Raw genomic sequence first — 26,253 nt, forward strand, 5'->3', positions numbered from 1 at the left:
AATATAAAATTTCCCTACAAAAATTAAAATGTAGGATCTGAATTCATACATTCATACATACATTTCAGCAATGTAATGTATGTTTGTAATATTTTTGGAATTGTTTTACTTATTGCCTACTGTATTCTCTGTAACGTGCTCTCCTCTGCAGCACAGACAGGAGTGGGACAAATGACAATTTAGTTGAAAGGTCCCTTTTTTGAAAACTTGAATAGGATGGGCAACTCCCCAAGAAAATGTACCAGAAATAGATTCTGTTTTCCAAGAAAAATGAGCTGGCAGCAATTTTTAAAGTGCTATGCATTACTTTAGTATTATTCTCAATAGGGCCAAGTACATCTGCAATGTGGCTTAAAGTTTTCAGTACTTTGGTAAATTATGCGACGTTAAAACAAGAATACTATACTCTTTTCACAGGTACGGACTCTGTACAGGGCATTGTTTAACTGGCCTGACTGCTTGGGCATGGTCAAGGTGTGTAAACATTTGTCTCTCCTGGTGTGGTGGGCAGCCTCTACAATTGTCCGCACGATTTTTCCCTCTTGGTATCCATGCCCTTGTACAATCTCTCCTCTTTGACTATGGGGTGGACTTATTGACTTGCTTCAAATGAAGACAATATTGCAAAAGTCATGGGATATCACTTCCTTAGGTTACAAAATGACTATGGCTTACCAAAAATGGAAGCAACCAAGATGTCCTTCTACTGATGTGGCACATCCACACAATGGATTATTAATCAACAATGAAAAAAAAAAGAGCTTCATCTTCACTCTTAAAATTGACAGTATGGTGGATCATAAAGCCAGTTTCCCTATATTTAAAAGGCTTGAAATCAGAAAATATTCTTTGATGATAATGCATTATGCTCAAAATCATTAACAAAAAGATTACTAGGAAATTTCCTTGTTTGATACTAAGAAGCAAACTGGTAAATGATTCACGCATCAAGAAAGAAATGTTAGAAGCTGGAAACCATCATTCTCAGCTGTCGCGGGAAGTCAGGGACCCCAAACAGAGGGACTGGCTGGAGCTGCGGCAGAGGAACATAAATTGTGAAGATTTCATGGACATTTATCAGTTCCCAAATAATACTTTTATAATTTCTTATGCCTATCTTACTTTAATCTCTTAATCCTGTTATCTTTGTAAGCTGAGGATGTACGTCACCTCAGGGCTACTGTGGTAATTGTGTTAACTGTACAAACTTATTGTAAAATGTGTGTTTGAACAATATGAAATCAGTGCACCTTGAAAAAGAACAGAATAACAGAAATTTTTAGGGAACAAGGGAAGACAACCATAAGGTCTGACTGCCTGCAGGGTCGGGCAAAAGAGCCATGTTTTTCTTCTTGCAGAGAGCCTATAAATGGACTTGCAAGTAGGGAAGATATCGCTAAATTCTTTTCCTAGCAAGGAATGTTAATATTAATACCCTGGGAAAGGAATGCTTTCCTTGGGGGGAGATCTATAAATGGCCGCTCTGGGAATGTCTGTCTTATGTGGTTGAGATAAGGACTGAGATACGCCCCCGTCTCTTGCAGTACCCTCAGACTTACTAGGGTGGGGAAAAACCCTTCACCGGTAAATTTATGGTCAGACCAGTTTTCTGCTCTCGAACCCTGTTTTCTATTAAGATGTTTATCAAGACAATACATGCATCACTGAATATAGACCCTTATCAGTAGTTCTGCTTTTGCCCTTTGCCTTGTGATCTTTGTTCTGCCTTTTGCCTTTTGAAGCATGTGATCTACTCCCTGTTGTTACACCCCCTTCCCTTTTGAAACCCTTAATAAAAAACTTGCTGGTTTGAGGCTCAGGTGGGCATCACAATCCTGTGATATGTGGATTGTGATATGATGTCACATATGTGATGTCACCCCCGGTGGCCCAGCTGTAAAATTCCTCTCTTTGTACTCTTTCTCTTTATTTCTCAGCCAGCCAACACTTATGGAACATAGAACCTACACTGAAATATTGGGGGCGGGTTCCCCCAATACTCAGCAAACTATCACAAGGACAGAAAACCAAACACCGCATGTTCTTACTCATAGGTGGGAATTGAACAATGAGATCATTTGGACACAGGATGGGGAACATCACACACTGGTGCCTGTTCAGGGGTGGGGAACTGGGGGAGCGATAGCATTAGGAGAAATACCTAATGTAAATGATGAGTTGATGGGTGCAGCAAACCAACATGGCACATGTATACTTTTTTTTTTTTTTTTTTTTGAGGTGGAGTCTTCACTCTGTCGCCCAGGCTGGAGTGCAGTGGCACCATCTCGGCTCACTGCAAGCTCCGCCTCCCAGGTTCGCGCCATTCTCCTGCCTCAGCCTCCCGAGTAGCTGGGACTACAGGCGCTCGCCACCGCACCTGGCTAATGTTTTGTATTTTAGTAGAGACGGGGTTTCACTGTGTTAGCCAGGATGGTCTCGATCTCCTGACCTTGTGATCAGCCCGCCTCAGCCTCCCAAAGTGCAGGGATTACAGGCGTGAGCCACCGCGCCCGGCCCATGGCACATGTATACTTATGCATCAAACCTGCATGTTGTACATACGTACCCTAGAACTTAAAGTATAATAATAATTAAAGAAAAACTACTGAAGGGGGGAAAAAAGAAGTTAGAAAACATTTTAAACTGGAAAACTTCAAAGTTTTCTTTGAAAACCAGGAAGGCATGATAGAAGGAAAGGAGAAGCAAGGTTGTGGATTGTAATGGTGGATCACAGAGTCTAAGCAAGAGGAGAAAGTAAGACAGAAAAGCGTCTGGGTATTAGGAGAGCCAATGGAGTCAATGCACTTCCATGAAAAGGCATGGAAGAAACTGAAATTCATATTACTAAATGAAGAAAGCCTATCTGAAAAAGGCAACATAGTGTAAGATTTTAATTATATGACATTCTGGAAAGGAAAATCTATGGATAAAATAAAAAGATCAATGGTTGTCAGGTACTAGGGGAGAATACGTCACCCCTAGGGAGAGGGAGGAATGAATAGGCAAAGAAGAATTTTAGGACAATGAAAAACTTTGTGTGATAGTATAATGATGGATATATGTCATTACACGTTTGTCCCTAATGTATACCATGGACTTTGAGTGATAATGATGTGTCACTGTAGGTTCACTGATTGTAACAAATGTACCCTTCTGGTAGGGATGTTGATAGTGGGAGAGTTTGTGTGTGTGGTGAGGGGAACAGAGTGTATATGGGAACTCTGCACTTTCTGCTCAATTTTGCTATGAACCTAAAACTGCTCTAAAACATAAAATCTATTTTTTTTAAGATGGTGGCTTCTTTTGGGGGGAGTCTTCTCTTGCTCTCTCATTTGCTCACTCTGAATTGCCAGTTGCATGCTGTGAGTGGCTTTATGGAGTATCCAGGTGGCAAGGAACTGATGTCCCCAGCCAACAGCCAGAAAAGACCTGCGGTCTACCTATTGCCACAGAAGTGAACTCAGAGTGGGTCCTCCCCCAGATGAGGCTTGAAATGATTGCAGTTGAAGTGGACACCTTGATTGCCTTGTGAGACACATTTTGAGAGACTGCAAGCCTTAGGTATCTGGCTAAGCTATGCACAGATTTCCCACCCACATAAACTGAGATAATAAAGAAATGTTTGTGATTTAAGTGTCTAGGTTTTGGAGTAATTTGTTAAAGAGCAATAATAACTAACATACCTATTAAGCCACCTCTTATATCCAAATGTTGAAGAGATTTTTTTAAACTGAGAATTAGATGAGAAGGACTAAACCCATAGTTTATACTATGAGCTCTATGCATAATTAGGCATAAATATATCCAATCATCTATGAATATAAAGTTATAATCACTGTGATGTCCTAGAGGAAACTCTCCCTCCTTATGAAGGAAAGTAACCTTTATTGAGCAGTTAGTATTTACTAGGCACTTAAATTATATCTTTCAGAAGGGGATTAGAGTAGGTAAATAATTTATACATGTTTATATAGATAGGGAAGGTGTTGAAATTCAAACTGAGGTGTGACTTTTAAGTAAAAGTAACTTGTATCATTCATTCCAGAACTTTTCTTGCATTTTCTGATTCTATATTCTCTGCTAATCTATGTTAAATACTTAGGCCCCTCCCACGGTCTACATTGGACTGGCTACTGCTTTGAATCCGAGTTGCTAAAGCTAACTTCAAAGAGTTGTCATGCAGTCTATTTACAATTGTAAAAAGCCAGTTGCAGTGAAAATGTATTGTCTGTGCAAAACAGTAGTCCACTTTTTTTTTTTTTTGAGGAATTTCTCCACGTTTTTTGTGCAAGCTGACAGTCTTAGGTCTTGCCCTAAAGAATTAGCTTATGACTCAGCATTGGCTTGTCAAGACACTCCTTGGCCATGGTGATTGCATTCCAGTGAAACACCAAACAGACAATTTCTCCAGAATTTAAAAAAGTAAACCTGCTAAGGTCCTCATGTTCCTCGGGAGGGTGTAGATAGTTTCCTGGGGTCTGGTCTTCAGTAGTATGAAGTGGATGACAGGACAATAGCAAACCTTCAAATGTATATAAAGCAAAAAATGGAAAGGATGACAGGAGATTTAGAAAACCCCTGAATCATAGTGTGGTATTTTAAACATATTTCTGTTAGTAACTGATAGTACAAGCAGATAAAATATCCGTAAGGATATAGAAAACTTGAACAATATGATCTGCAAACTTGACCTAATGACCACATATGGAACCCTGAGCCCCAAACTGCAAATACACATTCTTTTCAAGTATACATGGAATCCTAGTTAAAATTGACAGTATGGTGGATCATAAAGCCAGCTTCCCTATATTTAAAAGGCTTGAAATCAGGGAATGTTTTTTGATAATAATGCATTAAGTTCAAAATCATTGACAAAAAGATTACTAGGAAATTTCCTTGTTTGATATTAAGAAGATAATTTGTAAATAACTCATGCATCAAGAAAGAAAGGTTAGAAGTTAGTAAACATTTTAAACTGGAAAACTGCAAAGTTTTCTAGGAAAGCGTGATAGAAGGAAAAGAGAAGCAAGGTTGTAGATTGTAATGGTGGATCATAGAGTCTAAGCAAGACAAGAAAGTAAGACAGAAAAGGGCCTGGGTATTAGGAGCGCCAAGGATGCACTGGAGGTCATGGTGCTGGAGAATTCTGCAGTGGGAGCACTTGTGCTAGAAAGGCAGGATATTCGGACAGGAGATTTCAGAAGTGGTAAGGTTCTTGGTAATGAACACATTCAGGGTGTGAGTATGGGCGAAGGTTCTAGGCATTGTTTAAATTTAAAAAGTCACTGGAAATGAGAGCATTAACTCAGATACAAGTATTGCATGGGTCCAATTCAGTGGGTCCAATGCATATGGATTCTGAAGTCTCCAAGCAGAATAAAAGGAGTTGAGGTGGAGAACAAGACAGCAGGAAATAAACTAAGTGATAAAAGAGGGGTTATGAACAGGAAGTTGGAAGACTGAACATAAGGAAATTGTGAAGTGGGTGGTAAATCCCAAGTGGCTTCAGTGTCAAAGGAATAGGTGAATGAGGTCAGCCAGTTTTACTCCTAATGCACACTTCATCAGGTACATTTCACCAAAATGCTGGCAGTAGCTCAACTTTACACTGAAAGTGGTTTTCATAGTTTATACAACGCACAGATCATCCATGGCTTTCCAGTTAGAGAAACCAGCTAAGTTCTTATTCCTGAATTGCAATTTCTCAGCCTCAGCATGCAGCTTTACTTAGCATGCTTCTCCTCAGGACTCCCAACTTCTCTGCTTCCTAAGCTGATTGGCTCATTATGCAATACACATGGCTGCTTGTGGTTTCTCTAAGGGAGATACACATCATACAACTCAGGCTACGCAAGCTGCACAATATTGCGTTTTCTTTAGCATGCTGCATCTGCTTGTAATTGAGTAGATTTTATGCTATGCAATACATGGTATTTTAAGGAGCATAACTTGTTGTTTTAAAAATTATTCATTTGTATAATGACACAAGTACATTTTCATGTGAAAAAAAAAAAAAAAGATAAAGTCAAAGTCTCTTTGAACACATCTCCAGAACTAACCACTGTTATCAGTTGGTATGCCTCTCCCTGGGCTTTTCTCTATGCACATACATTCTTACAAGTATATGTAATGAAATTTGTAGTTTTACATATCAGATTATTTTACTCCCTGGCTTTTCAAGGGCTTTCCATTATAATTAGAAGAAAATCCATACTCATAACTGTTGCCTACAAGGCTCCACCAATCTGGTCCTTGTCTACTTCTTTGACCTCCTCATAGACCAGGAAGTCAAGGTGTTTTCCCCACAGAGCTTTTGTGTGTGCTGTTCATTCTGCCCAGAAGGCTCTGTCCTAATCCTTGCTTGACTGGTTCCTTGTTGGCATTCAGGTCTCAGCTCAAAATTCACTTCCTTGTAAGCCTTTCCAAGATACCTTCTATAGATTTGTACCTCCTCTGCCTGCCTCTGCTTCCAGTCTCTTTTGAATCGAATTATCCTGTTTTAGGCAAAAATCACCGGGGTTTGAATTCTCACTTCACTATATGCTAGCGGTTATTTAACCTTTTTGTGCAAGGGTTTCTCCTCTGAAAGTGAGGATAATTATAGCATCTACTTTTTAGGTTGTTATGAAATCAGATAAGTTAATATGTGTAAAATACTAAGAAAATGCCTAGAAAATAATGACATCTGTTACATTAATAAACATTTTCCCTTAGCACTTGCAGTTATCTAGAATTATTTATTTATCAACTCTCTTTTCTGTCTAGAATGTAAGATCTATAAATGCAGGGACCTTGTCTATTTTGTTTGTAGCACTAACAACAGTGCCTGACCCATAGCAGCTCTGATATGGTTTGACTGTGTGCCCACCCAAATCTCATCTTGAATTGCAGCTCCCATAATTTCCACATGTCGTGGAAGGGACCTGGTGGGAGATAACTGAATCACAGGAGCAGTTTCCCCCATACTGTTCTCCTGGTAGTGAATAAGTCTTATGAGATCTGATGGTTTTATAAATGGAATTTTCCATGAATAAATTCTCTCTTGCCTGCCGATTTGTAAGACATGATTTTGCTTTTCATTCACCTTCTGCCATGACTGTGAGGCCTCCCCAGCCATGTGGAACTGTGAGTCAATTAAACCTCTTTCCTTTATAATTACCCCGTCTTAGGTATCTCTTTATTTAGCAGCATGAGAGCAGACTAATACGGTAATGGGTACCACTAGAGTAGGGCACTGCTGTAAAGATACCCGAAGATGTGGAAGTGGCTTTGGAACTGGGTAACAGGCATAGATAGAAACAGTTTGGAGGGCTCAGAGGAAGACAGAAAAATGTAGGAAAGTTTGGAACTTCCTGGTGACTTGTTGAATGACTTTGACCAAAATGATGATAATGATGTAAACAATGAAATCCAGGCTGAGGTGGTCTTAGATGAAGATGAGGAACTTGTTGGGAGCTAGAGCAAAGGTCACTCTTGTTATGCTTTAGCAAAGAGACTGGTGGCATTTCTCAGCCCTAGAAATCTGTGGAACTTTGAACTTGAGAGAGATGATCTGAAATTGGAACTTACGTTTAAAAGGGAAGCAGAACATATAAGTTTGGAAAATTTGCAGCCTGACAGTGTGATAGAAAAGAAAAACCCATTTTCTGAGAAGAAATTCAAGCCGGCTGCAGAATTTGCATAAGAAATGAGGAACCAACTGTTCATCACCAAGAGAATGAGGAAAATGTCTCCAGAGCGTGTCAGAGGTCTTCACAGCAACCTCTCTCACCAGAGGCCTGGAGGCCTAGGAGGAAATACTGGTTTTGTGGGCCAGGCCCAGGCTCCCTCTGCTGTATGCAGTCTACGGACTTCATACCCTGCACCCCAGTCACTCTAAACATGGCTAAAAGGGGCCAAAGAATAGCTTAGGCCATGGCTTCAGAAGGTGTAAGCACTAGGCCTTGGCAGCTTACACATGGTGTTGAGCCTGGGAGTGCACAGAAGTCAAGAATTGAGGTTTGGGAACCTCTGCCTAGATTTCAGAAGATGTATGGAAACTCCTGAATGTCCAGACAAAGTTTGCTGCAGGGGCAGGGCCTTCATGGATAACCTCTGCTAGAGCAGTGCAGAAGAGAAATGTGGGGTTGAGGCCCCCACACAAAGCCCTGACCAGGGCACTGCCTAGTGGAGCTGTGAGAAGAGGGCCACCGTCTTCCGGACCTCGGAATGGTAAGTCCAGTGACACCTTGTACTGTGTGCCTGGAAAAGCCACAGACACTCAATGCCAGCCTGTGAAAGCAGCCAGGAGTGGGGCTTTTTCCTGCAAAGCTGGGACAGAGCTGCCCAAGACCATAGGAACCCACCTCTTGCATCAGCATGACCTGAATGTGAGACATGGAGTCAAAGGAGATCATTTTGGAGCTTTCAGATTTGACTGCCCCTCTGGATTTTGGACTTGCAAGGGTTCTGTGGCTCCTTTGTTTCAGCTGATTTCTCCAATTTGGAACAGGTTTATTTTCCCAATCCCTGTACCCCAATTGTATCTGGGAAGTAACTAACTTGCTTTTGATTTTACAGGCTCACAGGCAAAAGGGACTTGCCTTGTCTCAGATGAGATTTTGGACTGTGGACTTTTTAGTTAATGCTGAAATGAGTTAAGACTTTGGGGGACTGTTGGGAAGGCAGGATTGTTTTTTGTTTTTCTGAGATGGAGTCTCAGACTGTCACCCAGGCTGGAGTGCAGTGACACAATCTCGGCTCACTGCAATCTCCTCCTCCCAGGTTCAAGCAATTCTCCTGCCTCAGTCTGCTGAGTAGCGGGGCCTACTGGCATGTGCCACCATGCCTGGCTAATTTTTGTATTTTTAATAGAGGCAGGGTTTCACCATCTTGGCCAGGCTGGTCTAAAACTCCTGTCCTCAGGTGATCCACCTCCCTTGGCCTCCCAAAGAGCAGGGATTACAGGTGTGAACCACCACACCTGGCCAGCATGATTGGTTTTGAAATGTAAGGACATGAAATTTGGGAGGGACCAGGGGTGAAATGATATGGTTTGGCTGTGTCCCCATCCAAATCTCATGTTGAACTGTAGCTTCCATGATTCCCATGTGTCATGGGAGGGACCTGGTGGGAGATAATTGAATCATGGGGGCGGTTTCCCCCATACTGTTCTCATGGTAGTGAATAAGTCTCACAAAATCCGATGGTTTTATAAATGGGAATTCCCTTGCACAAGTTCTCTCTTGCCTGACGACATATAAAATGTGACTTTGTTCCTCATTTGCCTTCCACCATGATTGTAAGGCCTTCCCAGTCATGTGGAACCAAGAATCAATTAAACCTCTTTCCTTTACAATTACCCAGTCTTGGGTATGTCTTTATTAGCAACATGAGAACAGACTAATACAAGCCCTTAATAAATAAAGGCTGAATGTATGCATGTTCAAATCTTACCTCCCGCATAGGGATCTGTGTGCCCAAGAAGCAAGTTTAAAATGGAAAACATGGTACTGCTTTTATTAAAAGCACCACTTTTTTAAAATGTAGAAATATTTATTCATTTATTTTTATTTTACTTTAAGTTCTGGGATACATGTGCAGGACATGCAGGTTTGTTACATAGGTATACGTGTGCCATGGTGGCTTGCTGCACCTATCAACCTGTTATCTAGGTTTTAGGCCCCACATGCATTAGGTATTTGTCCTAATGCTTTCCCTCCCCTTGCCCCCCATGCCCTGACAGGCTCCAGTGTGTGATGTTCCCCTCTCTGTGTCCATGTGTTCTCATTGTTCAGCTCCCACTTATAAGTGAGAATATGCAGGGAAAGCATCCCTTTTATACACTGGTCACCACTGGATGCTATCACTGTATCTTGTGCTGTTACACTAGGGTGAATGCTAGCTCCTCTTGCACCTCCAAAGTAGGATGAACTCAACTGCAATTCTCTCACATGTCTTACTTTTCCAAAGAGCGCAGGATGCATAAGACCAGTGCAGCAGCAGCCACACACCCACAATACTTAGAAAACATGAGCAGCAGTCATCACAAGCAAAAATGATATTTCCCAGATCCCAGCACAATTTAGATCTCTATTGCAGTTGCCAGCCAAGTGACTTAGGATAATTTGCAGAATGGAGAAAAGAGAAAAACTTGTTTGAGCTTGTCAGGTTGCTTGCCAGGTTACTGGTGATACGGTGCCAGTTGACCAGGGTCTGTGAGCCTAAACTCAATTGGGAAATATCTTGTGTAATGAGACTAGTTGTGCTTCTATGTACTCCTTTTTTCTTTTTCTTTTTTTTTTTTTTGACAGAGTCTTGCTCTGTCACCCAGGCTGTAATGCAGTGGCGTGATCTCGGCTCACTGCACGCTCCGCCTCCTGGTGAAGGAAAAAAAAAAAAGAAAAAGAAAAAAAGAAAGAATGGATAATTAAATATCCCACATTAAATACATTATAATAACCATTTCAAAGATAAAATTATAAAATGTTCCAGAGATAAAATTGCTCAGTAAAGATGAATAACTCTCAGATTATTATCAGATATTTCTATAGCAACACTATAAAGGTAAGGAAACAATAAAAAATGTTCAAAAATTTTTAAAAAAGAATGTTATATGGTAGATTCTTGTCCTAAAATAAATTAACTGGTTGTTTAAAGAAAGGGATGTTTGCAACACATCAGAAAGTTGAGGCATGTCGAGGACTTGTCTGTGAAAGTCGTGAAAAAAATGTTATAAAAGAGAATTTATGCAAGAAATGTTGTATAATTTAAAGGTAATTAGGCCTCCTGAGTGTAAAACTATTAAAGAAACACTTTATGTGCAAGGTGTATAACAAAAGTAAAATATACTTTTCGTAAAAGGATTATAAAGTGGCATAAGAATGTGGATTTTTACCTACATTAAAAGGTTAAAAAATATTTCATTTTAAAGGTTTAAGCAAGTTTTAAAACATTAATTGTAAAGGAAATTCTGTATATAAATATATTAGCTAAAGTTAAAGGGGTATCATGCAGTTTTTCTGTGAACTGGACATTAAAATAAAAGCACAATAGGTTTTTCTTAAAACACTAACTGATCTTTAACAAAATTATAAAAGGTTAAAAAGAGTCTATGGAAATCTTACTTTACGGTCAGACATTAAAATTCGATAAATGTCTACAGGGTTTTATTAAAATCAAGTTTAACATTAATAACACACTAATATAAAGATAAATTTTAGCTTATCTGGTATAAAATCATACAGGAAGTATTGTCAAATGTAAAATGGTGTTTGGCTTTCTTTGGTCTAAAAACTAATAAAAATAAGTGCTAAAGGAAATTTCTCAGCAAGGAGCCACTAAAGAGTATAAAGTCCACTGCTGGCATTCCCAAATTTAAAACAAAAGATCAGTTTCTCAGAAATTATATACTTGGTTTATCTTCCACTTTCCTTTCCCTCAAAACTAAATGTCTCTTAGCATAGGTACCACCCCTAGAATTTCCAGTAAACCAGCATCAGCCTGGGGATCATGTTCTCATCAAAGGGTGGAAAGAAGGAAAACTCGAGTCAGCCTGGGAAGGACCCTATCTTGTGCTGCTAACCACCCAGACTGCTGTTCATACTGCAGAAGGGGGATGGACACATCACAACCGAGTCAAATAAGCGCCATTATCATCAGAATAATGGGCCATTGTTCCTGTATCAAGCCCTACCAAATTAAAGCGAAGAAAAGCTTAATCTATCTATCTTTTCCTTTCTTTTCCGAACCCAGAGCCTATATCCATTACTACTTCTACCACTAGCAACTCTAACCCCACTTTAAAGCATTTCTATGGTTTAGGAGCAGAGGTCACTGGAAAGGAGCCTATCGGTTTCTTTAAGATGTGCTTTCTTCTCGCTCCTTCACCTCCTACAACTGCCCCTTTCCCAAACCTATGAAATCAAACTATGCCTCGCCTCATGCCAAATGACAAAAGCAAGGTCTCAGTAGTAGAAATAGGAGACCCAAGGCAAACCATAGCCATTGAAAGAGGGTATAAAGATGTCAATGACTGGTTAAAATGGATTAAATATTCCGTCGCACTTTAAACAAAAGCGACTGTTATGCTTGTGCGCACAACAGGCCAGAGGCCCAGGTTGTTCCCTTTCCACTGGGATGGTCCTCAAATCAAGTGGACACGGAGTACACGGTAGCTCTTTTACAAGATTCTGCCACCTGGAATAACAAATTGTGCCAAGCTCTTTCTCTGCTATTTCCTGAAGTTCAACACCCTGTGGGTCAGCCCCTGAGGGGCATTCAGCCTCCATCTTCCAAAACCAATTTTACCTCATGTGTCCAATGACAAGGGGAAAAATTTGGCATTCCCTGGAGACTTCACAGGATGCAGTTAAGTCAGGCACTTCCAAGAGCTGACCCATCAGTCTGCCCTTATTCATCCCTGAGTGGTTGCATGGTGGTATTATGGAGGACCTTTACTGGATACTCTGCCAAATAATTAGAGCAGTACTTATGGTCTAGTTCAATTGGCCATCCCTTTTACTCTGGTATTTCATCAACCGGAGGAAGGAAAAATAAGACATCGTAAAGTGAGAGAGGTCCCTTATAGGTCTTTCAACTCTCACGCTTATTTAGACGCAAATGGAGTCCCATGGGGAATACCAGATCAGTTTAAAGCCCCAAATCGAAAAGCTGCAGGATTTGAGTCAATATTTTGGTGGGTGACAATTAATAAAAATGTAGGTTGGATAAACTACATTTATTACAATCAACAGTGACTTAATAACTACCCTAGAGATGCTGTTAAAGGAATAGCTCAGCAATTAGGGGCTACTAATTGGGATGACTTGGGAAAATAGCATAGCCTGAAAGATGATATTAGCAGAAAGAGGAGGAGTTTGTGTCATGATTAAAACTCAATGTTGTACCTTCATCCCAAACAACACCACCCCTAATGGAAGTATAACAAAGGCATTGCAAGGTCTGACTGCTCTGTCCAATGAGTTAGCCAGCAACTAGGGGTAAATGACTCCTTTACAGGATGGCTAGAAAAGTGGTTTGGTAAATGGAAAGGAATAATAGCCTCAATTCTTACTTTCCTTGCAGCCATAATGGGTGTACTTATTCTTGTTAGGTGCTGTGTCATACCATGCATCTGTGAGTTGGTGCAGAGGTTCATAGAAATGGCACTTACTAAATCCTCCCTTAACTATCCTCCAGCTTATCCAGAGAAGCTTCTTCTTTTGGAAAGTCAACAGAACAACTAAGCAAAGACATGTTAAAGAAGTCTGAAGAGAAAGAGCTGTAAGGAAATGCAAGAGGAGGGGTTGCTAGATATGAGTTCTAAATTTCTTTTAAAAGAATTGATATGTCAATGTGTTCAATTCTTTGCCTTCTACTTTTAAACTTAACTTCCTCGTAAAGCAGCCTTTTCCGATTACCTGCTCCACCCTGTCTCATTCTGATTACCTGCTCATTCTCCACCCTGACTCATTCTGATTTCCTCCCTGCCATAACCATTTTTCCTGCCAAACCACTCACCCCATCACTCTTTTTAAATTAGCCAATAGGAATTAGTTTAGCCTGTGTAGACTAACCCTAGTCAATAGGGGAACAACACAGCAGCAGGGACCACGTGTGTCAGGGATAAGAACCCCTTCCCCTCCCCTGTCCAGGTGTGAGCTCACCATTGCTCCATCTGTGAGAGTGCAACTTTCTATAGAAGTAAACTGCCTTGTTGAGAAGAAAAAAGAAAAATTTATATTCAAGTGCTATTTCTTTTGTGGCACCGAAATTTATTTATAACAGAAACCAAGCTGTCAGAGCTCTAGAACCATAGCTGTCTGCTAGACATCTCTAACCATAGTTTCACTTCCCCTTCCCAGATGCAGTTTGTCTAAAATTGGGACCATAACCCCTCCAAAGCTGCTCTTTCTCCACTTTTTATTTTGATGAATGGCCCATCATAATCTAGATTCTGAAATCAAAAATATGGGACTATTTCAGTTGCTCTTTCCTCATATCTATACCTAATTAATCAAAAAGACTAGTTCTGAAGCAGGAAATTTTCCTGACCCCTTCATGGGTGGGGGCAGGAACTGGAGTGCACAGGATCTAGAACTAGCTGGCTGCTTTGGTTATGGCAGGGGTGGACTCCACTCATTGGGTTCCGCTGCGTTCCACCCCTCACAGGACGGGGAGCACAGCTGAGTGGGTGCAGGAGCCGGGGCCAGTGCATGCAGGACCAAAATTCTGTGTGGCCCCTGGCAGTGTCTAGAGGGGTACCTGAGGCCCCTGAAGCCCCAGAGGCTGTGTGTTACAGTGCTCTTTTAGCTTTGCCATCCACTGACAGCTTAAATGTTAAACAACTCAGTGGGCCCTTTGTTTTTTGGTGTGAGGCAGTTGCTCTCTGCCAGTGAGGGCAGAGGGTCAGTGTGACAGCCTTTAGTGTCATACCTGTGGCACCTGAGCTCTTGTTTGGCATCCAGGAAAAATCAGGTCACAGGAACAAATTGAAGAATGGTGAATGCAGAGGATTTTATTGCTGATGAGAGTGGCTCTCAGTGGGAAGGGGAGCTGAAAAGGGGATGGAGTGAGAAGGTGATCTTCCCCAGGAGCAATGCCATCAAGCCATACCTCTGAAGTCAAGCTGTTTCTTCTCTCCTCTCTGCCAGTGGAGCCTGGGGATTTTATGGGCACAGGATAGGGGGCAGGGGGACGATAGGTGTTTTTGGAAAAGGCAACATTCAAGAGGGAAAACAGGGATGCATGTTCTCACTTTGGGCTGTCGTTCTAGGCTTGAGGGTGGAGCCCTTGCTGGGGACCTGCCCTCTTCTGCCCAGAATTTCCCTGCCTTCTGTCCATGTCAGTTCCATTTTCAAATATAGTATATCTCAACATTTCTTCTTCAATATTTCCTCTGCCTTACTCCTGGCCTCCATAATTTCCCCCAAATCTTTTCTATGTTCTCCTTGCCCACCTCCAATTATCAGGGGAACTTGCCCACAATATTTCAACGTAGTTCTTTCTATTTTCCATAAGTGTCGGCTGGCTGAGAAATAAAGAGAAAGAGTACAAAGAGAGAAATTTTACAGCTGGGCCGCCAGGGGTGACATCACATATCAGTAGGACCATGATGCCCACATGAGCCTCAAACCAGCAAGTTTTTTTTAAGTGTTTCAAAAGGGGAGGGGGTGAAGAACAGAGGCTAGGTATAAAGATCACATGCTTCAAAAGGCAAAAAGCAGAACAAAGATCATATGCTTCTGAGGGAACAGGACAAAGGGCAAAAGCAGAACTACTGATAAGGGTCCAACAAAGATCACAAGGCAAAGGGCAAAAGCAGAACTCCTGATAAGGGTCTATGTTCAGCAGTGCACGTATTGTCTTGATAAACATCTTAAACAACAGAAAACAGGGTTCAAGAGCAGAGAACTGGTCTGACCACAAATTTACCAGGGCAGAGCTTTTCCCCACCATAGTAAGCCTGAGGGTACTTCAGGAGAACAGGGCATATCTAAGTCCTTATCTCAACTGCATAAGACAGACATTCCCAGAGCGGCTGTTTATAGACCTCCCCCCAGGAATGCATTCCTTTCCCAGGGTATTAATATTAATATTCCTTGTTGGGAAAATAATTTAGCGATATCTTCCCTACTTGCACATCCATTTATAGGCTCTCTGCAAGAAGAAAAACATGGCTCTTTTTGCCTGACCCTGCAGGCAGTCAGACCTTATGGTTGTCTTCCTTTGTTCCCTAAGAATCACTGTTATTCTGTTCTTTTTCAACGTGCACTGATTTCATATTGTTCAAACACACATTTTACAATAAGTTTGTACAGTTAACACAATTATCACAGTGGTCCTGAGGTGACGTACATCTTCAGCTTATGAAGATAACAGGATTAAGAGATTAAAGACAGGCATAAGAAATTATAAAAGCGTTATTTGGGAACTGATAAATGTCCATGAAGTCTTCACAATTTATGTTCCTCTGCTGCGGCTCAAAGCTGGTCCCTCAGTTCAGGGTTCCTGACTTCCCACAACATCCAATCAATCCTCCATAATGGGCAAAGTGATCTTTCCATAACGTAAATGTGTTCTGACCACTCTCTGGAGTAATCCTACTTAAAACCATTTTCAGCACAAAATTCAAATATCTAAACATGATCTTGCTGGCTTTGCTTACTTTTGCGGCTTCACCCTCTTTCTCCCCAAACCTAGCTAGTGTTTGTGCTGCTTGTAATGTCCTTCTTTCTTTGTAGGGGTCACCACTTTAGGTCTTGCTTCATCTCCTTCAGAAAGTTTTTCCTCTTTCTCCCCAGTGGGGATAGGGCCTGTTTGACACCATTAGCACACTTACACACATTTGTCACAAGTCTTTTTTTGTTGTTGTTGTTGAGATGGAGTCTCGCTCTGTCACCCAGGCTGGAGTGCTGTGGCTGGATCTCAGCTCCCTGCAAGCTCCGCCTCCCAGGTTCACGCCATTCTCCTGCCTCAGCCTCCCGAGTAGCTGGGACTACCCGCCCGGCTAGTTTTTTGTATTTTTTTAGTAGAGACGGGGTTTCACTGTGTTCGCCAGGATGGTCTCGATCTCCTGACCTCATGATCCACCCGTCTCGGCCTCCCAAAGTGCTGGGATTACAGGCTTGAGCCACCGCGCCCGGCCTGTCACAAGTCTTAGGCTGCACTGTTATTGAAAGTTTACCATCTGACTCTGAGTAGCTCGAGGACCCTATCAAAACTTAGTAGATGCTCAATAAATGTTGCATGAACTATGACTGTTCTCAACATACAAATGCAAGATCATTTAGGAACACTTGTCAAAATGTTTTTGTCCCTTGAGATTCTATTTTGGGAGGTAAGCAGTAGGGGTCCAGGACTCTGCATTTTGACAGTTCCCTGATGTTTGCATGTAAGAAGTGCAGAGATTATTACACTGATAAATCTTTACCATCGCTCAGGGGGACTTTCCTTCCCGGGGATATTGTGTCTGGAATTGGTGGCTTCTTGGTCTCATGACTTCAAGAATGAAGTCACGGACCCTCACGGTGTTACAGTTCTTGAAGATGGTGTGTCTGGAGTTTGTTCCTTCTGATGTTCAGACGTGTTTGGAGTTTCTTCCTTCTGGCGGCTTTGTGGTCTAGCTGGCTTCAGGAGTGAAGCAGCAGACCTTTGCCGTGAATGTTACAGCTCTTAAGGCAGCGAGTGTGGAGTTGCTCATTCCTCCCAGGGGGTTCGTGGTCTCGCTGGCCTCAGGAGTGAAGCTGCAGACCTTCCCAGTGCGCTTTACAGCTCATAAAAGCACTGCAGACCCAGGGTGAGCAGCAGCAAGAATTATTGCAAAGAGTGAAAGAACAAAGCTTCCATAGCTGGAAGGGGACCCTAGCAGGTTGCCACTGGTAGGGCTGCCAGCCTGCTTTTATTCCCTTATCTGACCTCACCCACATCCTGCCGATTGGTCCATTTTACAGAGAGCTGATTGGTCTATTTTACGGAGAGCTGATTGGTCCATTTTGACAGAGTGCTGATTGGTGTGTTTACAATCGCTGAGCTAGACACAGAGTGCTGATTGGTACGTTTACAATCTTTTAGCTAGACACATCCTACTAGACAGAAAAGTTCTCCAAGTCCCCACTAGGTTAGCTAGATACAGAGTATGGATTGGTGTATTTACAAAACCTTGAGCTAGATACAGAGTACTGATTGGTTTGTTTAGAAACCTTGAGCTAGACACAGAGTGCTGATTGGTGTATTTACAATCCCTTGGCTAGGCATAAAGGTTCTCCAAGTCCCCACTAGACCCAGGAGCCCAGCTGGCTTCACCTAGTGGATCCTGCACCACAGCCGCAGCAGGAGCTGCAGGCCAGTCCCAAGGCATGAGCCAGCACTCCTCAGCCCTTGGGCGGTTGATGGGACCTGGCGCCGGATCAGGGGGCGGCGCTCATCGGGGAGGCTCGGGCTGCGCAGGAGCCCACGGTTGGGGCATGGCGGGCTGCCGCCCCCAGCCCTGCCCCGCGGGGAGGCAGTTGAGGCCGGGCAAGAATTAGAGGGCGGGCACTGCTGGGGGACCCGGCTCACCGTCTGCATCTGCTGACCCAGGTGCTAAGCCCCTCACTGCCGGCGGGGCCCGCGGCGCCGGCTGGCCGCTCTGAGTGCGGGACCCCGCTGAGCCCACGCCCACCCGAAACTCGCGCTGGCCCGCGAGCTCAGCGGGCAGCTCCGGTTCCGCCCGCGCCTCTCCCTCCACACCTCCCACCAAGCAGAGGAAGCCGGCTCCGGCCTCGGCCAGCCCAGAGAGGGACTGCCACAGTGCCGTGGCGGGCTGAAGTGCTCCCCATGCGCCGCTAGAGTGGACGCCGAGGCCGAGGGGGCGCCGAGAGCGAGGGCTGCTAGCATGTTGTCACCTCTCACTATCTCTGGAAGCCCCTCAAGGAGAGGGGCCGCAGGCTGTTTCTCTAGGTCAGCAGCTAAACTCAGAAAACGTTTACTGAGTGAATGATGAAACGATACGTGAATAGGTGAATGCAGGGTGTCGGAGTCAACTATTCTTTTACACAGGTCCTAGCAGCTCCCATTGCTTCGAACCGCAGAAATGGTCCTTTCAAGCCCAGACTCTTTGGCAGGTCCTTCCAGCTATTGGAGTCACTCTGAACTACATTTCCCAGGATTCCAAGGGAGCCGCGCGCACTGCGCCCGTCTTCCTCCCAGAAATTGGCAAGTCACTGACCCTCGTCCCGCCCCCACCATTCCCCGCCTCCTCCTGTCCCGCAGTCCGGCCCGGCCGCTCTGCTTGTGCTTGTGTGTGTGTCGCTGCAGGCCTTATTCATGGGCTCACCGCTGAGATTCGACGGGCGGGTAGTACTTGTCACCGGCGCTGGGGCAGGTGAGCTTGCGAAGGTTGGAGGTGGCACGCCTTGCTTTCGCGCTGCTGGCCGCCCTTTTCGGGCCGGTATATGCGCGCAGCCGCAGCTGAGGTCACGCAGCTGAGGTGGTGGGGTGGGGAATGGCTCTTCTTGAGGCACCGAATCTGTTGAGGAAAGAGCCAGAAACACCTGGTCTGTCAGGCAGTTACAGCCCGTTTCTCCCCAGCACCCCGGTGTGGGCTTACCAAGGTCCTAACTGAGGGGAGAGGCCAGGCTGGGCTGCTGGTTGCAAAACTGGGTGAAAGTTCTCCCTGACGCTTATCTGTGGGCATCGATTGTTAGTCTTCCTGCAAATAACTCTCTTAGCTCTTTGCCTAGTGTTTTAAAGGACTGAAAAGCCGCGAGGGGCGGGGGCTGGAAATCGCCCCCTGAAGCGCAGAGCTGTCAGCTGAAAAGTCATTCAGTCGTTCACTGTTTGTTTCCCTCTGTCGTCCGCTTTTAAGTTCGTGAGAGGGCCTTCTTTAAAGAGGGCGTCTGATAAGAGCCCTCCCCGTTGGACTTTGTATGCTTAGCAAGTCACAAACTGTACTCGAAATCCACTGGAGTCTTGGCAGAGGTTGTAATCTCAAATGCGCACAGGGGTCAGGTGTATGATGGAGAAAGAAAATGGGAGTTGGATGGGCACATTGAGGAACTGGAGAGCAGAGACTTCCGAAGTGGCCCAGCCAGTGGGAAAGTTGCCTGTATTTCAGGAGCGGCAAAATGGAAAATTGTTATGTGAAATAACCCCATTTTTTAAAGTACAAAAAATTAAAACATTCATACCAACATAGATGCTGTGCAGTGAGATTTTACCCAAGTTTCTCACCAGTGGGTGACCTCTGTAACCTCCAAGTGCAGGGATCTTGACATTATACACCTTTGATTCTCCACTGGTAATACCTTATACCTGGAAAGGCCCTAATGCATGAATTATTTGAGTTATATATTAAACGTTGCAAACTGTGGAATTCTGTCAATTAATTCCTATGTACTTCCATGTCTGATTGATAAAGTGGATTCTTATGCTGCCTTTCAGAAAATGCTTTTAGTATTGATTAGTAGCCAAGTATTTTATACCCATAGCTGTCTGGTTATATCTGCATGGGCATGTATTTGCGTGTACCCGTACCTTCTAAATGTTTTTAGGAAAACATTTTGTTTACACTTTGGTTTTGATGTAAATAATGTGTTTTACAACACTTGGTGTTTTAAATCTTTTTTGACAGTTCTTGGATAATTTTCATACAGGAGGTCCAGAGATTACATTCTAAGAAGTTTTTACTATCGCAAGGAGACTTTCATTTTCAGGGGCTATATCTGAAAATTATTCAAGGATAGGGACCGCTTCCTTTGACACTGTTAGCATACTTACACATGGTATGCAGTACATTTTACACGAGGACTCAGTACACTTACACAATCACACACATCTGTATTTAAAACCAGTTCATGATACAGTGTGTAGTACAGGCAGTGCATCCTGAAATTTATTTTCTATTCTGTTTTATTTATAAATTTTAGTTGCAACCCACAAAATTGATTTTGTGAAACAATGAGTTGTGACTAGACAGTTATGAACTTAGCACCTTACCTGCTGTTCGTAAACTGGTTAAATTCTCTCTTATTCATTCATAGTGGATTAATTTTTTTTTTTTTTTTCCCAGAGGAAAAAGTCTTACTCTGTACCCAGGCTGGAATGCAGTGACCTGATCATGGCTCACTGTAACCTTGAACTCCTGGACTCAAGTGATCTTTTTACGTCAGCTTCCAGAATAGCTAGGACTATACGTGTGTGCCACCATGCCCAGCTAATTTTTAAATGTTTTCAAGAGATGGAGTCTCTCTTTGTTGCCCAGGCTGGTCTCAAACTCCTGGCCTCAAGCGATCCTTCTGCTTGTATTAAATTCTAAAATAAGTTATTTGGTGAAATTTTCTAGATTTGGAAAACTGTGTGTTTTCTTTTTGTTTTTGTTTGAGAGGGAGTCTTGCTCTGTTGCTGAGGCTGGAGTACAGTGACATGATCTTGGCTGACTGCAGCCTCTGCCTTCTGGGTTCAAGCAATTCTCCTACCTCAGCCTCCCAAGTAGCTGGGGGTACAGGTCCATGCCACCACGCCTGGCTGAGTTTTGTGATTTTAGTAGAGACGGAGTTTCACCATGTTGGCCAGACTGGTCTTGAACTCCAGACCTCAAATGATCCGCCCACCTCTGTCTCACAAAGTGTTGGGATTACGGGTGTGAATTGCCGCTCCTGGCCTTGGGTTGTTTTTGGAAGGGGCTAATAATTTATGCATCTCAGTTTATTTGTATACTTATTGATTAATTTATACTAAATATAAATTGTTAATTACATTTGTTCATTTGTCAATGAAATTTATCAATTATCTTAAAATGTAAAAAATATACACATATTAAAAAATGTAAACAATACAGAAAAACAGTCCAGAAGTAAGCCTTCCACTCTTTGTTGCTAGCCACATAGTTCTGTTCTCCAGAGGTACCACTAATTGCCAGTTTCTAATGTAATTTTCCCGAGATGCTCTATGCCTATAAAACTTTTCTCTTGGCCAGGGGCAGTGGCTCACACCTGTAATCCCAGCACTTTGGGAGGCCAAGGTGGGCAGATCACGAGGTCAAGAGATCGAGACCATCCTGGCCAACATGGTGAAACCCTATCTCTACTAAAAATACAAACATTAGCTGGACATGATGGCATATGCCTGTAGTACCAGCTACTCGCGAGGTTGAGGCAGGAGAATCTCTTGAACCTGGGAGGCGGAGGTTGCAGTGAGCCGAGATCATGCCACTGCACTCCAGCCTGGGCGACAGAATGAGACTGCATCTCAAAAAAAGAGCAAAAACAAAACTTTCTCTCTCTCGCTGTATATATAGATATTATTTCTTTTTGGATATATAAATTTATACCTTACAGCTTTGAGTCAGAATTAAATATTTTTTGTGTTTGATGACTGTGTAGTCAAGGTTCAGTGTAGGATGCAGAAACCACTAGATATTTTCAGCAGTGAAGGATTCAATACAGGTAATTAGGTTTTAGGCAGGTCTTCTTAGAATGACTTCCGAAACAATAGGAATTTGATCCATTAGAGGAGGCAATACCTCTGAGGCTGTCATTGGAGCTGTGCCACAGCCCAAGTAGCACTGGTACTAGGGACCTGAAGTATGGAAGCTGCCATCCAGGGATTAGGGAGCTGAATGAAGAAGTTGCCACTATAGTCAGTTTCTGAATACCTAGGAACTTTCAAGAAAATTAGCTTAACAAGAACAGCCGGAACTCCCAGTAAGGTGGCCTCTGTCTCACTTCCACCTTCTAAATTTTATGCAGTTGCATCAAATGGTGGAACCCAACTCACAGCATCCTAGCAGCTAAGTAGAATGGTAGGAAATGGTAGTAGAATAGGTGGAAAAATACAGTTTTAAGCTTTCCAACCTCTGCAAGCAGAAGAGAGTGGATAGGTTGAGAATGTCAGTGATAGGGTAGCTTGAGAATATCATTAAAACTTAATTAATTGTTCGCCAATTTCTTTAAATGGGGATTGGGTTGAGTGGATCAAAAAAATTATGCTGACATTTCTTCAACTTCTGATTATTTTGTTTTTGATTAGGATTGGGCCGAGCCTATGCCCTGGCTTTTGCAGAAAGAGGAGCGTTAGTTGTTGGTAAGTTGGTGTGTCTTTCTTTTTAATCCATAGCTGATAACTGAAATACAATCTTCACAAGCTATCTTTGTCTTTCTATCAAATAATTTTTCAAGGTTGAATTTTATTATTTTTACTTTTGCCAGAAGGTTTTTACCCCAACTAAGGCTGTCTTTTTAACTTACTTTTAAAAGTGAACCAGTTTCACAGAATTCCCAACTTAACAGAATTGATAACGAAGGGCTGGGGCTGGGCATGGTGGCTCGTGGCTATAACTCCAGCGACTTGGGAGACTGAGGCGGGAGTATCGCTTGAGACCAGGAGTTCGAGGCTGCAGAGAACTATGATTATACCATTGCACTCCAATCTGGGTGATGACGCAAAGCCCTGCTTCTCACAGAAAAGGATGGGGACAAGCATTTATTGTATAAAAGGAAATTCTTGACTTTAGTAAATTGTAGGCTGTAATTTTTTGAGACAGGAGGTTCATCTACTGGTATGAGATCAAAAGAGAGCCCCTGTAAGTGTATTGATAAAAGTAAGAAATAACTGAGTTTTGAGAACTGAAAGTTTGGAGTCAAGGAATCTGAAATATGGGTTTCTTGTTTCTTTCATCAAAACTTTTTAGGCCGGGCGCGGTGGCTCAAGCCTGTAATCCCAGCACTTTGGGAGGCCGAGACGGGCGGATCACGAGGTCGGGAGATCGAGACCATCCTGGCTAACATGGTGAAACCCCGTCTCTACTAAAAAATACAAAAAACTAGCCGGGCGAGGTGGCGGGCGCCTCTAGTCCCAGCTACTGGGGAGGCTGAGGCAGGAGAATGGCGTAAACCCGGGAGGCGGAGCTTGCAGTGAGCTGAGATCCGGCCACTGCACTCCAGCCTGGGCGGCAGAGCGAGACTCCGTCTCCAAAAAAACAAACAAACAACAAAAAAAACTTTTCAACTGGAAGCTTTTTAAAAAGATTTAATTGAGGGGGCGGTTACATGAGTTTTTGTTAAGTGGTGGAGGGGTCAGATGGAAGATACTGTATTGAAGAATCCCAAAGGTGGGAGGTTTTAGTAATCTACGTGGTTTGGACTGACCTAATGTGCTTGACAGTGGGTGTGGACACAGAAACAAATTTGTCCACAACTGAGCCTTTGTGGGGAATAACTAAATGAGTGCTAAGTGCAAGGGTATATGTAGGACCCAGTACTTATTAGCATATTTCCTGGGATAAAATTGTAGGCCCACAATGACCTTCTAATTTCAGCTTTCTGACATCTTACGAGGCAATGCAGAGAGACGAATTTTCATCAGTTTGTTCGGGAGACACATATAACAAAAGAGTAAGCAAGCAACCAGATTTTCTAAACAAGACCTAAGCAGAGCACTTAAGATGCTTTTCTCCTTCCTTGTGGATGTGTAGCTTATATTTATGGAAGGAACACTGACGCTTTGGATGTGCCTTGTTTAAGATCATAGCCACTATCTGCTAATCCAATCTGCTGCTTATGGCAGGGATGGATTTTGACATTGTATTGTTTGGACAGCGGGTGTATATTTCAGGCCCACTTTGTCATATTTTCCCAAGAATAGCTCATGTTGAGGCCTAAAGACACATGCTGTTACTGTTTTTAATTTTCCTTCTCTTTTTATGTTGCTATTTAGTTCTTAATATTTTTACTTTGTGCGTTTTTATTTATTTACATCTTTTCTGCTCAATTCCATAACAGCAAGGATCTTGCTTTATCTTTTGTATCTACTAAAGGACCTAGAATATTGCTTTGTGCAAGGAAGGTACTTTATTCATTGGTTCTTTTATTGTTGATATACTTTTTGGGGGAAGGGCTGGTGTGTTTGAGATTGGTTGAATACATTTCTTGCTTTTTTTTGTTCTTGACTAAGAAACTTAGTTTATAAACCTGTTTTATAAAAAATTTTACTGCAGTATGTTCCTGTGCATCAGTTTTCCTTTATTTCCCTGTTCCCTCTGAATTTCTTAAATTCAGATTAGGAGTGTTTGAATTCTAAGAAAAAATTAAACAGAGATGCTGTGTCTATCTATTCTGTCATTGCATTGTTATAGTAGAGATGATAATTGTGTCAAGTCCTGATAAAAGTCCAAGAATATAGAAGAAAAATATTTCCTAAACTTGAATGAAGAGCCAGATTTAGTTTAGTATTAAAGAGGAGAATTCAATCTACGTAGAAGTGCAGAAATTTTGACTGATGTTTTCTATTCCTTTTTAAAGTCTGTGTCTTACCTGTTAGCCTTTTTATGTGTATACCATAGACACCCTGTTTCCAAGTTGCATCACATACACTCATTTTTTTTCTTTTTTGTTTTTTGAGATGGAGTCTCACTCTGGTGCCCAGGCTGGAGTGCAGTGGCTTGATCTCGGCTCACTGCAACCTCTGCCTCCCAGGTTCAAGCAGTTCTCTGCCTCAGCCTCCCAAGTAGCTGGGATTACAGGTAGCTGCCACCATGCCTGGCTAATTATTTATTTATTTATTTATTTATTTATTTATTTATTTATTTTTAAGTAGAGATGTGGTTTCACCATCTTGACCAGGCTGGTCTTGAACTCCTGACCTCTTTTTAGAAGTGACGTGTCTTTTCTACTCACATTTCATCGGCCAAAGGAAATCACTTTTCTAAGCCGGAAGTTAGGGGCATCATTTAAGATAGTCTCCAATTTTGGGTTAATATGATTGCTATGTTTTATATTCTATTATATAAAGCTTATGGATTATTTAAATTTGGTATAAGAACTGCTAAGCCTTAGGCTGATACTGTAAAAAGGAACATTTGCTTTTGTGTAAATTACATCTTTCAGGAAATGCTTGTGCATATCTTAAGCAGGATATTGGGAATTCAGTAGTTTTGAGGTTTCCTCAGTAGGTGAACTGTATCTTGTTCTCTGAATAGTAAGTTTTATTTTGAGGACATAAACACGAGAAAGACTGACAAAAAGGAGCAAAAAGAACTCCTTAGGAAAAGAAAGGGAGTTCTACTCTTGAACTGAAGTAACATCTTTGGGTAAATTAAATTACAGTCTTTTTAAGTAAGATTGACATGACTTTTCCGTGCTGCAGTTATGTAATAGTGGTAAAGCTGAGTCTTAACTTCCTGTGGGCAGATGCTAGAGCCAGTGTTTTTAACCACTATGGGATCTTGACAGCTGGAAGTTGAACTGTAGTGGGCAAGGTGCATTGCCTTTGAAGTCAGGCCAAGCTTTAAATCCTGGCTCTGCTGCCTAATTATATGACCTCTCTGTTTGTAGCTGTCTTACCTAACTTCCAGGATTGTGGTGAGGGTAAATGACAAAAAATTAAAGGCTTTCGGAAAGGGAAGAGAAAGGAACCAATATCAGTCCCTGCTTACCATATATGAGTCACTCTGCTCAAGAACTGGATATATCAAAGTGAACCTGAGGTCTTGTTGACTCAAGGCACGTCCCAGCCCCCTCATACATGTTTCTCCTAGATGCTTAAAGAAAAAGCTCTGTGTCTTAGTCTGTTTTCTGTTGCTTATCACAGAACACTTAAAACTGGGTAATGTATTTTAAAAAAGGAATTTATTTCTTACAGTGATGTAGGCTGAGTAGTCTAGTGTTGAGGTGCTACATCTGCTGAGGAGGGCCTCCTTCTGGTGGGGACTCTGTACAGAGTCCCGAGATGGCACAGGGCATTACACGGCAAGGGGCTGAGTGTGCTGGCTCTGGTCTCTTTTCCTCTTCTTATAAA

At 42.5% G+C, this 26,253-nt stretch overlaps 1 protein-coding gene across 7 annotated transcripts in view; it reads left to right on the top strand.

Moving 5' to 3' along the window:
* Nucleotides 1–18,706: 18,706 nt before the first annotated feature.
* Nucleotides 18,707–26,253, top strand: part of HSD17B4 (hydroxysteroid 17-beta dehydrogenase 4) — an 89,046-nt gene continuing 81,499 nt past the window's right edge. For 4 of the 7 annotated variants that reach the window (XR_012414032.1, XM_065546671.1, XM_073994093.1 and 1 more), the window contains exons 1-3: nucleotides 18,707–18,844; nucleotides 22,489–22,542; nucleotides 24,859–24,979. Coding sequence is in view for 5 of the 7 variants with exons in the window: in XM_065546671.1 (XP_065402743.1) it covers nucleotides 24,859–24,979 (121 nt within the window). In the remaining 2 variants the exon portion in view is untranslated. The remainder of the gene's footprint in view (nucleotides 18,845–22,488; nucleotides 22,543–24,858; nucleotides 24,980–26,253) is intronic. The other 3 variants (XR_012414033.1, XM_005557585.3, XM_073994092.1) reach the window with 1 other exon arrangement.

Source organism: Macaca fascicularis, chromosome 6 (genome assembly GCF_037993035.2).
Source record: "Macaca fascicularis isolate 582-1 chromosome 6, T2T-MFA8v1.1".
NCBI lineage: Eukaryota > Metazoa > Chordata > Mammalia > Primates > Cercopithecidae > Macaca > Macaca fascicularis.